This window comes from Oncorhynchus tshawytscha, linkage group LG30 (assembly GCF_018296145.1).
Source record: "Oncorhynchus tshawytscha isolate Ot180627B linkage group LG30, Otsh_v2.0, whole genome shotgun sequence".
Lineage (NCBI taxonomy): Eukaryota > Metazoa > Chordata > Actinopteri > Salmoniformes > Salmonidae > Oncorhynchus > Oncorhynchus tshawytscha.
The window spans coordinates 15399839-15413521 of record NC_056458.1 but is presented as its reverse complement, the minus strand read 5'-3'; the positions used below and the strand labels follow the sequence as shown (position 1 = coordinate 15413521).

General features: G+C 40.2%; 1 protein-coding gene across 1 annotated transcript in view; it reads right to left on the bottom strand.

Moving 5' to 3' along the window:
* The window catches only part of LOC112250235 (teneurin-1-like), a 180122-nt gene that overhangs the window by 128422 nt on the left and 38017 nt on the right, over nucleotides 1-13683 (bottom strand). The window contains exon 2 of the mRNA XM_042309579.1: nucleotides 5506-5779. Coding sequence (XP_042165513.1) covers nucleotides 5506-5722 — 217 coding nt within the window. The 5' untranslated portion in view covers nucleotides 5723-5779. The remainder of the gene's footprint in view (nucleotides 1-5505; nucleotides 5780-13683) is intronic.

Here is a 13683-nt window from a genome sequence, read left to right as displayed (position 1 = left end):
TGTAGGGTATACAAAGACTGGTTCAAAACACAAAAAAAATCCAGTCAGCTTCAGTCCTATGGGCGAAAACAGCTTGTTGATGAGAGGTCGAAGGAGAATGGCAAGAATCGTTCAAGCTAAAAGGCGTGCCACAAACAGGCAAATAATGGCACGGTACAACAGTGGTGTGAAGAACGGCATCTCAGAACGCACAACTCGTCGGTCCTTGTCACAAATGGGCTATTGCAGCAGACGACCAACAGGGTTCCACTCCTATCAGCTAAAAACAAGAAGAATCGGCTCCAGTGGGCACGCGATCACCAACACTGGACAATTGAGCAGTCGAAAAACATGGTCCGACGAATCCCGGATCCTGTTGTGTCATGCTGAGTCAGGATTTGGCGTAAGCAGCAGAGTCCATGGCCCCAACCTGCCTGGTCTCAACGGTACAGGCTGATGGTGGTGGTATAATGGTGTGCGGAACTATCCAGGCACACTTTAGGTTTCTTGACACTAACTGAGAAACATTTCCGTTTACTGAGGAAAAGGGGGTCTGACTCGGTACTAGGTGGGTGTACCTAATAAACTGAGAACTGAGAGTAAATGATTGCAGATTACCGAGGCCTGTTATACTGTATAGTGATTTTTTTCATTAAGTATTTCATTCATTTATTGATCATGAAAAAAAAAAACATTTTAGTTAAATTGTTTTAGCAACAGTTTCAATGGGTTTGTCTGGGCTGTACAATAATCTGGAGTAGATCAAAATCCTGTGTGACTAGACTAATATCAGTCTGTGGCCATGGTCTGTACTCAACACTGCGGTGCGGCTTGCATATGGAGAGGGGTCGTCTTTCTTTAAACTGCTCTTGAGAATCCCTCACCAAGGTGACTTGCCTGACCTCACTCTCAAGTAATAATCTCTACACTAATTACGCCAGTCAGGAACCCATGTCCTTGACCAATTTCTTGTCAGTGAATACCTCTCTCCAACCTCCTGCCCCTTAAAATCACAGCCGCGAAATGGAGGCAACAATGAAAAATGGACACAAATGAGCATTGAAAATTAGGGATGGAAATTGCCAGGGACCTCATGTTACAATATTATCACGATACTTACGATTCTTACCATTCTATATGTATTGCGATTAGATGTTCAAAACATATTGCTCACTATATGTCTACTTCAGAGAGACAAGAGAGAGCCATAATAAAACCAGGTTTTGATCAGTCATGGAAATAAAAGTGATGAAAACATGGTGACTCACTATTTAAAGATATTCTCTGGTACTTTTGTATACTTTTTCACCAGTAGTTTGGAAGGTAGCGTCCACAAGCCAGAAGTGGTCCCTGAAAATTGCGTACTATGTCACAAATGTGCAGATGTGAACCATGTCATTGCTCTCTCTCTCGCTCTACTGTGTGTGTGTGTGTGTGTGTGTGTGTGTGTGTGTCTTGCCAGCTGTCACTCAAATGGCGAGGGGCTGAATCTCATTGGCTGAAACTCTGCTAGGCAGCTAGCCCATGTATGGGTAAATTCAAGGGAAATGGCACCGCACAGCTTCTAGAAAACATGCGCTTTCAAACTAGGGATTTCGTGGCTAATTGAAGTAAGACATAGGGCGGCGCACAATTGTCCGGGTTATGGGAGGGTTTGGCCGGGGGCTCATCGGGCTCTAGCGACTCCTTGTGGTAGGCCGGGCGCCTGCAGACTGACTTCGGTCATCAGTTGAGCGGTGTTTCCTCTGACAGGTTGGTGCAGATGGCTTCTGGGTTAAGCGGGTGGGTGTGCGGTTTGGCGGGTCATATTTCGGAGGATGCATGACTCAACCTTCACCTCTCCGAGCCCGTTGGGGAGTTGTAGACATGAGACAAGACCGTAATTGGGAAGGAAAAGGGGTTAAAATACAAAAATAATAATAATATGTTTCTAAACACTTCTACATCAATGTGGATGCTACCCTTAAATTCAACTGACAATCTTCACTTTAACCTCATACTCATTGTATAATTTCAAATCCAAAGTGCTGGAGCACAGAACCCCCCAAAGAAATGTTACTGTCCCAATACATTGAGCTCACTGTAGTATACAGTATGTATTTTTTGTTTTTTTACAAATCGATACTTGGTGTCAAAGTATCAATATAATATCATCCTAAATATTGCGATATGTAACTGTATCGATTTTTTCCCCAATCACTCCTGATAATGTTGTCCTCTCCACGATAGGGGATGAAATCATGTGCATACTGTTTTGCAATCAATCTGTTCAGGTTGAAAAAGATGCTGCTCCAAGCAAATGTCATTTGTTCATTTTATGCAGTTTCCAAGGTAACCAGAACCAAATGTTTTGTTCGGTGTATCATTTGAATACCGTAATACATGGGAGCTGAAAGCCGATTTAAGCTCACATTTGCAGTTAAGACAAGAATATGTATCGTCCATCATTCGCATAAGTTTTAAGGTAAATCTAAGGAAAATAAGATACTACGGTATATAAAGGATCATGTGATTAGAAATAGAGCACTGCTAATCATATCAATGTGAGGGAGATGCTGTTCAGGTGTTATTCATATGCACATTTTGCCTTCAAATACAGTGTACTATATGTGAAATAAATGTTAAATAAGTGTTATATCTTAAATCATATATCTTAAATCATCATTTGACTTAGAAATGCCGACTCTAATCATCAGATGATCAATTACTGATAGGCATTATAACAAATTATCCTCATATAAATTGTTATTATAGAAATTATAGTCATAATACTGAAGACATTTTCAGCATGACTTTGTTCTTCAATTCTTACCTTCAAATGGCTCAAATTAACGTACAATGATCAAGGAATATGTCATGTCAACTATATTTCAGAACTGCAATTATTCCAGGACTGCATAAAGAGACAGAATATGGTTAGAAGAATTTCCATGTAAAACAATGAAAACAGCAACACTGATCAAAGTTTAACTACTGCGTTACAGATGTACTATCACTATTAAGATAATGTCACTATTAAGATAATACAAATTCCCTGTCATAGGTTAGTTAGGATCCCCACTTTATTTTAAGAATGTGAAATGTCAGAATAATAGTAGAGAGAATGATTTATTTCAGCTTTTATTTCTTTCATCACATTCCCAGTGGGTCAGAAGTTTACATACAGTCAATTACTATTTGGTAGCAATGCTTTCAAATTGTTTAACCTGGGTCAAACATTTTGGGTAGTCTTCCACAAGCTTCCCACAATAAGGTGGGTGAATTTTGGCACATTCCTCCTGACAGAGCTGGTGTAACTGAGTCTGGTTTGTAGGCCTCCTTGCTTGCACACAGTGTTTCAGTTCTGCCCACAAATTCTCTATGGGATTGAGGTCAGGGCTTTGTGATGGCCACTCCAATACCTTGACTCCATTGTCCTTAAGCGATTTTGCCCAAGTATGCTTGGGGTCATTGTCCATTTGGTCATTGTCCATTTGGAAGACCCATTTGCAACCAAGCTTTAACTTCCTGACTGGTGTCTTGAGATGTTGCTTCAATATAGCCACATAATTTTCCTCCATCATGATGCCATCTATTTTGTGAAGTGCACCAGTTCCTCTTGCAGTAAAGCACCCCCACAACATGATGCTGCCACCCCTGTGCTTCATGGTTGGAATGGTGTTCTTCAGCTTGCAAGCCTCCCCCTTTTTCCTCCAAACATAACGATGGTCATTATGGCCAAACAGTTCTATTTTTGTTTCATCAGACCAGAGGACATTTCTCTAAAAAGTACAATTTTTGTCCCCATGTGCAGTTGCAAACCGTAGTCTGGCTTTTTTATGGCGGTTTTGGAGCAGGGGCTTCTTCCTTGCTGAGCAGCCTTTCAGGTTAAGACGATTTAGGACTCGTTTTACTGTGGATATAGATACTTTTGTACCTGTTTCCTCCAGCATCTTCACAAGGTCCTTTGCTGTTGTTCTGGGATTGATTTTCACTTTCCGCACCAAAGTAGGTTAATATCTAGGAGACAGAATGCGTCTCCTTCCTGAGCTGTATGATGGCTGCGTGGTCCCATGATGTTTATACTTGCGTACTATTGTTTGTACAGATGAACGTGGCACCTTCAGGCGTTTGGAAATTGCTCCCATGGATGAACCAGACTTGTGGAGCTCTAGAATTTTTGGCTGATTTGGCTGATTTCTTTTGATTTTCCCATGATGTCAAGCAAAGAGGCACTGAGTTTGAAATAAATCCACAGGTACACCCCCAATTGACTCAAATTATGTCAATTAGCCTAGCAGAAGCTTCTAAAGCCATGACATCATTTTCTGGAATTTTCCAAGCTGTTTAAAGGCACAGTCAACTTAGTGCATGTAAACTTCTGACCCACTGGAATTGTGATACAGTGAATTATAAGTGAAATAATCTGTCTGTAAACAATTGTTGTAAAAATGACTTGTGTCATACACAAAGTAGATGTTCTAACCAACTTGCCAAAACTATATATTTGTGAACAAGAAATGTGTGTAGTGGTTGAAAAACGAGTTTTAATGACTCCAACCTAAGTGTATGTAAACTTCCGACTTCAACTGTATATTGTGAAAGGTAAATAGTCAACCAGTGGTTCTTAGATGGGACCTGAAATAACCTCCATAGTAGTATTTTATGTCTTCCTGAAGCAGACCAGATAGTGTGACATTTTTGTATGAGGAACCTTCAAGAGACAGTGATGGCATACTGCACTATGTGTTCAGTGAATAAGGTAGATAACAATATAGACTGTGCAATGAAAAACTGAGTAGAAACATCACCACTAAAACCATTCATAATTCGATAAGTGAGTTTTGTGTTTTCCCTGTAACACTCATTTCCTATTCTCATTTCCTAACAATCATTGTTTAGAGTGGTTAGAATAGAGGTGTGATTGTGTTATATTGTACAGAGAAAAAGTCAATTCAAACATAATTATACACTCCCCCCCATCCCTATCCCACCCCACCCCCAAACCCCAACACAGCCCTAAGGTGTTAAAAAGCTCCTATGTGTGACTAGCTAGACTAGGAAACAATTTATGGAATAACTGCATTACCTCTGTAATTCACATTTTTCACAATAACATTCAACCGAGTCTACCTTCTACATTAGCATGCAATCCTTCCATAGTCACTGCAGGTAGCAGCAGAGTAGAGTTTTCATACATTTACCAGGGGATATGTGGATACGGGGACATGAGATTATAAAATTCATTTGGCTAGCTGCAATGTCATGATAAGTCTTACCATGCATACAATCACACTGCATTTGCCTGTCTCCCCTGCAACCTCTCTGCCATTTTGACATCATAACTGACCATAACCTGTGCAAGGAAAACTGATTAACCTGGAACCTGTGCGTTTATCAATAACTACAAAATGGAACGGGCCTTTACCGTATAAATGCCCCCAGCACAGTTACCAATCAAAACCAATTACTATTTCAATTGAATTACTATTTAACAATCTCATTGTGACTGGCTAAACTAGTTTGTGGTGTGTGGTTATAGCGTACCTCCAGTGTGTTCCTCCACTGTTTTCCGCTTGGCTCTGTGGCTGTTGTAGTTTAGTCTCATCTCCTGGCCGTAGTCGGGCAGGGTCTCTCGGGATGTGTAGGATTTGCAAAGGTTCCTGCCGTCCTCGCTTTCGTCTGAGGAGCTGGTGTAGGCGAGCTCCATCTCATTCCGGGCCTTGGACAACGACTGGTAAGGCTTACAATCCATCTGCTCCATGCCTGGCAACACTGAACCAAGCTCATTCAGTCATTGGATCCAAAATGCAAGACCAATCTGGAGGAAGTGGAGAATAAAGACTTAGAACAATGAATTTACCTCACACATTGCTAATGTTGTGTCCCAGTATTGTGCGAAAAATATATAAATCAAGTAAAAAGTAATTATTTGGATATTAGTGTCTTTAATCAGCGTGTCCTTGTTCTAAGGGGTTGCTGCTGGGTGGTGGTGTTAGAAGATTGAGTTGCTTTATAGACACAGGGGAGGAGGAGCCTTTATAGGAACAGATTGAGAGATAACTTTAATTTACAGCAGAATCTGATGGACTGCTATGAAACACAATGACAGAAACCATGTGGCGAACAATGTATTTTATCCCCAGAGCTACAGAGGCAGTTATTTTTTTATTTACCATTAGCATTACTCAGTAGTAATATAACAGTAGCACAATGATGAATACTGTTATTTTGCATCTGTGTCCTAGTATAAGGCTGCAGTTCATCACAGCCCAGTAGTGTTTTGCTGTGTAGAGTAAAGCACACTATAACCTTGATATGAACCCGTCTGTTCTGCCCTGAGCTCTGCTTGGGCTGACCTTTCTATCATTGCTGCCTGACAGCCACTAAACCTTGGCCATGGCCTTGACCCAAACACTCGACCCTGTAGCAGAGAGGATTGCCTTCACACCCCACTGTCCTTCTATACTTTGGGAAAGGGGGGACTCCCATAATACAAACTTCAGCAAGAAATCAGAAGAGGCTCCTGACAATGTTTGCCCTCTGACATTTGTAATCTTTAACAGCATTCAAGACAAATATGACAATCAAATGCTCATTAGGCTGTGCCATCTTTGTCCGGCTTGTGGTAATAGGTTATTAATAGCAAGCTCAGTACATATCTTGCTTGACTAATTGGCAGTTGAAGGCATTTTTATGGGCCATTTGTATTCTGTGCCGCAGCCAGCCCCCTGGCTGGACGAGGCTGTTCTGTGCATGTAGAGGTAATTACTCAGGGTAGGTGTGGCTGGAAAATGATGAGTGGGGAGTCAACACCACTAGTTGAAACAAGGCTGTTTTTGGTGAGGTTACTGTATAAACTCTGAGGCAGGAAGCCTAGGTAAGGCACCTATTTTAGCATATACAGTCCACACTGTCTACAAGAGGTGCTCTCAGTACTCTCAGTACAAAAACATATGAGTAGCTAGCTCATGAATATACAGGAGTAGTTCCTTTTTGTCGATTTTTGTACCCTTTTAACATACTTTAAATGTGTGTAATGATGTGAAATTGTTAGATACTACTTGTTAGATATTACTGCACTTTTGGAGCAAGAAACACAAGCATTTCGCTACACGTGCAATAACATCTGCTAAATGTGTATGTGACCAATAACATTTCATTTTATTTTATTTGACATGTAGGTAGGTATATGGGATTAGTGCCAGAGCGCTATTGTCACATGAACATTTCCCTAACTATGCTAACTATGCTATCACTAGTTCCTTTCCAACAGTATGTATAAACAGCAGAATCTGGTTACATACACAACCTTTAATTGTTGTTGAAATGTTTTCATTTCTTTGTTCCAATCGCCAACATGTTTTTCAGAAATGCTAATAATAGGTTAGGGCATGTCCTTTTAGCATCATTGTGGCTAGATGGTGTAAAGCTATTGTAAAAAAGTTGCATGTTTTATTCGCGTTGTGAGAAAGTTCTCCTAACCTGCTACTAAAAGTAACTTCTGTCCGTTGTTGTAATAGACCTACCATTTAGTCACTTTCTCCTCATTCAGGCATAGATCATTGTCTTGGTAACATGCTGTTACTTTAGCTATGCCATACTCAGATGCTTGAGTTTATGGGTGTTTAGCCTGTTTGAAGCACTTTTTTTTGTCCTTCAGTTGAGGTAATAGTTAAGTATTTTTTGCCATGAACTATTTTCATTATTTTTCACCATTTCTATATTTTCAAAATACATATCTAGATCCAGTCTTCTACCAGTTCTACCACCAGTCTTCTACTACTAATTTAATAGGCCTACTGTACCATCAATATTTTAACCTGATCCTCTGACTCCGGCTCCACACAAACTAATTAGGCTGCCGGGTTCTCTATCATGAGGTTATTGTGTACACACTGTCTTACAAGAGGTACTCTCATGTACCACTTCCTCTGTTGCAAAATCTAATTGAATTACCACTTCCTCTGATGCAAAAACGAATGAATAGTGGCTACCACATGCAATAATTTATTTGTGTACCTTCTTAACGTTGATATGTATTTGTTTAAACGTATAAAAAATACTTAGGGGATAGAGTAATACACTGTAGCTACAGAATATGCAGCTAGAAAATCCCAAGAACATCTTCATAGTGAGATTGACAGTGTTCTCAGTATGATCAATAACACAAACATCTTACATCTCAGAGTTAAATGTATTAAAATGACTCTAATAGCCAATAGCCAGTGAAAAGTTCATAAGGCACAACAAATCCAATCAATAAGGTTGATATTCATAACTTATTTTCCCTACTCAAAAACTAATATTACTCTGTAAATGTCATTAACGTAATAAAATAGGAAGAAATAGAATATATACATTTCCCCATCTCTAAAAGGGCACATGCATAATGTAGCACTGGGAAAATTTAACATTTTATCTTTCCTCTGAGCAAGTTGCAATTTAACTACGCATTCCTAAAATAACCTTGTGTTAATATTATACAACCCTTCCATTTTATGAATGTTAATCATGTTCCATTTGGGATACGATCAGTCTTATTTCTGTTACAGTAAATATCCTTTTCCTCCTAAAGCTCCTAAATGATTTTGGGTTATAGTTGCACCATAAATGCAAACTACAGTATACCATTTGTCTGCTTGGTTAAAATGGCTTAGTTCTACCACTCTGGTGCTTAGCAAAATATGTTTTGAATGCAGAGGTTTAATGGGAGCACATTGGGGCTAAGACAGTGTCTTCTGATGAGCACCAAGTAGCTTTTAATGAGATGATTACGGTGTTTGTAAATAAACTGCCTAGTGGACACACAAATCATTCAGAGTAACACCAGCCAGCACAACACACGGTAATTTGCTCGTAATCCATGGGCTTTAACAGGATGAATGTTGCTGTACATCTTTTCGTGGTCCATGACCGTAGCAACGGCAATCCGTCATTCAGGACAGGGTGGGGCAGAGCCCCACCTGTTTTGAGCTCCATACTTTTAGGTTAAAAAAAAAGAAGTATATAATAAAAAATATTTAAAAACATGTTTTTTGGGGGGGCTTGCCTGTTGTGCTTGTTATTTTGGCATTAATACGTGTCACACATCAGTTTGTAAACGATGTAACAAAAAAAAAATGTAATTGACTTAATAAAGCTGCATACCAACATGGTCTCTTTTTTGCTTTATTGATGAGTAAGGCAGCTCCAAAATGCAGGTGTTTCAGCCTAGCTCAGTGCTTTCTGTGGTAGTGGGGCTAGCCAGCAAAAAATACAAAGCATTGACCCAGACTGGCTATGTTTTCTGTCATGATTGAATCAGTTTTCTGTCACTCATGGGACAGTACGTCATCCCCAATTCTAAGGTTAGAGCTCGAAAATGTTAGCCACTTGGGTTCTGCTATAGAGTTATATTAGAAGTGCCCATCCAAGAAGGCTCAAGATCATTGGCCACAGATAGAATGACATCAAATCACGTTATATCTACAGTAGCTTTGAATGGACTTTCAAAGTCTTAGCTAGCAGACATCATCAGTTGTCATCAAGTTGACATTCTACTGGCAAATCCTTTTTAAAATAATGAAATAATGAAGAGAAATTATAGATATAACATATCGGTGCTCATCGGCCCTTGTACATAAAGATTACACAATAATTGAACAATGAGTCATTTGGAAGGAATCAGTGGCTAACTGCAAGCGTTGTAAAGAAACTACTAACATTAGCCTGCTACTCAATGGAGTGGCTGTGTTTTTTTCACACAAAGGACCGCTGCGCCTCCATCACAAGGTGAGTCCAAAAATGTATTGTATGCTGCTGCATAAATGATGTAATATGCCAGGGAGATATGTATATTGTAGCTAAGAAAGTAATACTAAGTGTATGTTGTGTAGTAAGCTGTTAGTAGCCCATGTGCCTCACCCTAATAATTTGGTCTATTTTCACCTCTTAATATCACCTACTGTTCTAACTTGGTGGTGCACAAATAGCATATAATCTGTTTTAGAGAAATGTAATCATCTAATATTGTAAGAGCTTTCATTTTCTGCTTATATGGCCCATTTATGTATCCTACGGTTCTGACGTGTACAGGGAGTACACTGTTCAGAATTATGTTGCTGTACATTTCAAAAGTGCTGAACATATAGTTAGTTATATTGACTATGTCCGTCGTCGCTTGCTCATTTATGTCTTAATCGAAATTACGGATCGCCTCTTATCCGCTTGTCATCCCCTTATGCTATCATTTTTACATCTCAATTATCAGTTTAAGCAAGTCTGCCATATCAGCTATGTTTTTTTTTAAAGGCAGTAAATGAGGCTGAATGAACTGTTTCGCTGCCAGACAAGGCTCCGCTGAAAGCCAGGTGTAGCAGTGCTAAGGTGTTGGGACTGCTGTTGGGACAGCGTTATGTAGGCCCTAACCGTTTTTGGGCACCGTTTGTTACCGTTATAGTGCAATTAATGTATTGTTTAGTGTTATATCATGTAGTGGCTTTGCTGACATGCATCCTACATTTTCTTTATTGCCTCACCAAGATTTACATGTTAAAATTGCCACTGGACCTTAGAATGAAAAGCCAGCAGCATTCCGGAACACTCTTAACCTTCCAAAGCTGCATGACAAAAGAGTCTGTACAACCATTGAAAAATACTTTTAGGAGAAAGAAAGAGGAAAATATTAGATTTCTGATCTTTTCGGTATGAAATACAATACCCTGCCTTGGTGTAGTACACTACAGTATTAAGTCCATAAATCAAAGGCTGTTTGGTGCCAGTTCGCCAAGCTCCATGATGCTGGCTGAGCCTTCCTGGGACTCGGCAGGGTAAAGTGCTTGGTGTTAATTGGGTAGCTACATGTGGGGAAAGAATATTCAGATGAACGTCCCCCGTCGAGTCTGGGAGAGTCTGGCCCAACGGCCCAGCATGGGCACACGAGCCACAAACTTCATTACAGCGCTACAGGCATGCCGCAGGCACTCCCTGCCTCCATCTCTGTCATGGAGCTCCACTTCTCTGGAGCTATTCCTCTTCCTCCTACTGAGAGATCTGTCATTGTCATTTCTCTATAGTATACATCTAGTGTTTTCTACCCGACTGTATTTTCACCCCAGCTCATTCAATCCCTCACATAAGCACTGTTCCTAGGTCAGGGTGAGAATGTACCCAAAGGGATCAGCTTAAGTGCCTCGAGCACAAAAACAGATAACTTAGACTGTGTGATGTAACTGATTCTTGTGTGAACTGAAGATGTCTTCATAGTGCCTTCCGAAAGTGTATTATTAAAAATTGATTAAATCATTTTTTCTCACCTACCTACTACACACAAGACCCCATAATGGCAAAGTGATAACATGTTTTTAGACATTTTTGGAAATGTTTTTAAAATGAAATACATAAATATCTCATTTACATAAGTATTCACACCCCCAAAGTCAATACTTTGAAGAAGCATTTTTGGCAGAAATTACAGCTGTGAGCCTTTCTGGGTAAGTCTCTAAGAGCTTTCCACACCTGGATTGTGCAACATTTGCCCATTTATCTTTTCATAATTCTTCCAAGCTTTGTTAAATTGGTTGTTGATCATTACTAGACAACCATTTTCAGGTCTTGATTTTCAAGTAGATTTAAGTCTGAACTGTAACTCCGCCACATTTATTTTCTTCTTGGTAAACAACTCCAGTGTAGATTTGGCCTTGTGCTTTAGGTTATTTTCCTGCTGAAAGCTGAATTCATCTCCCAGTGTCTGGTGGAAGGCAGACTGAACCAGGCTTCCCTCTAGGATTTTGCCTGTGCTTAGCTCCATTCCATTTATTTTTTATCGAGAAAAACACCCAGTCCTTAACGATTGATGCAGCCACCACTTCTGCTTGAAAATATGTAGAGTGGTACTCAGTAATGTGTTGTATTGGATTTGCCTCAAACATTTTAGCCAATTTTTTGGGCAGTATTACTTTAGTGCCTTGTTGCAATAGGATGCATGTTTTTGAGTATTTGTATTCTGTACAGGCTTCCTTCTTTTCACTCTGTCATGTAGGTTAGTATTGTGGAGTAACTACAATGTTGTTGATACATCCTCAGTTTTCTCCTATCACAGCTATTAAACTCTGGAACTGTTTTCAAGTCCCCACTGGCCTCATGGTGAAATCCCTGAGCGGGTTCCTTCCTCTCCAGCAACGGAGTTAGGAAGGATCTTTGTAGTGACTGGGTGTTGTCACACCCTGATCTGTTTCACCTGTCTTTGTGCTTGTCTCCACCATCCTCTAGGTGTTGCCCATCTTCCCCATTATCCCCAGTGTATTAATACATGTGTTCTCTGTTTGTATGTTGCCAGTTTGTTTTGTTCATCAAGCCTACCAGTGCTTTTCCCCTTGCTCCTATCTGTTTCTAGTTCCTGTTTTCTAGTTTTCACAGTTTTGACCATTCAGCCTGCCCTGACCCTGAGCCTGCCTGCCGTTCTGTACCTTGTCACACCACACTGGATTATTGACCTCTGCCTGCCTTGACCCTGACATGCTGACCAGACCGGACACGTCGCGTGCGCGAGCGTTGCAAAATAAATGTAGAAATACATATTATTCAATTATTCCACACACACTGCTCGCGCGTGCCAATGAGCGTCTGCGTTGCCAAGGGCTAAAATAGAACTCCTTTCTATTTCTGACGCAGATCGCGCTGAAAGTCCTGCCTCTCCCATCTCCTCATTGGTTTATAGAAGCAGATACCCACGTGGCATTTCCTCATTGGTTATACCCACGTGGGTGATTGAAAGACTAAATGTTTTGCCGGTTGTCGTGGTAAAAGTGTAGATGCCAATCACCATATAAATTCAAAGATGAAAAAGCCTGGAAGGAGGAAAGATGACTAGAAACGATTCGGTTGGCCGTTTTATGTGTGTATTAATTGTCGGAGTAGAAGACCTTGTGCATTTCAGGTAAAATAACAACTCAATGTTTATATCCCAGGACAAATTAGCTAGCAACAGCAAGCTAGCTAAATAGGACAAATTAGCTAGCAAGTTCAAGCTAACTAGCTAAATTGCCATACATGTTTAATGCTTTTCGACCTGTCCCCAAATTAATGTAATTGGTTCAGAGTTTGCTTTGATATTTTAACATGCGTGTCGTGATCGCGTTTGGTGTAGGGGAACAAAATAAATGTATGCACGATAGGGCACGATGGTGCACGCGCGCAGCCGGTTTGGGTTCCGTGTGAGACTGCCTGCCGTTCTGTACCTTTTGGACTCTGATCTGGATTACCGACCTCTGCTTGCCCTTGACCTGTCATTTTGCCTAACCCCTGTTCTAGTAATAAACTTGTGTTACTTCGACACTGACTGCATCTGGATCTTCCCTAAAACGTGATAGGCATATTGATATACCATCCAAAGTATAATTAATAACTTCACCATGCTCAAAGGGATATTCAATGTATGTTTTAAATATATTTTTTTACCCATCTTCCAATAGGTGCCCTTTGCGAGGCATTGGAAAACCTCCCTGGTCTTTGTTCTTGAATCTGTGTTTGAAATGATTTTGTATTAATTAGATGTTATGGGGTATTGTGTGTAAGCCAGTGACAAAAATCTCAATTTAATATTTTTTTATTCTGGTTATAACACAACAAAATGGGGGGATTCTGAAGGCACAATAGCTAACGGTTCACCAAACCCACGGTTCGGTACGTATTGCGGTTTTGTGGTCACAGTTCGGATCGGTTTCGGTACAGTGGGAAAATGAA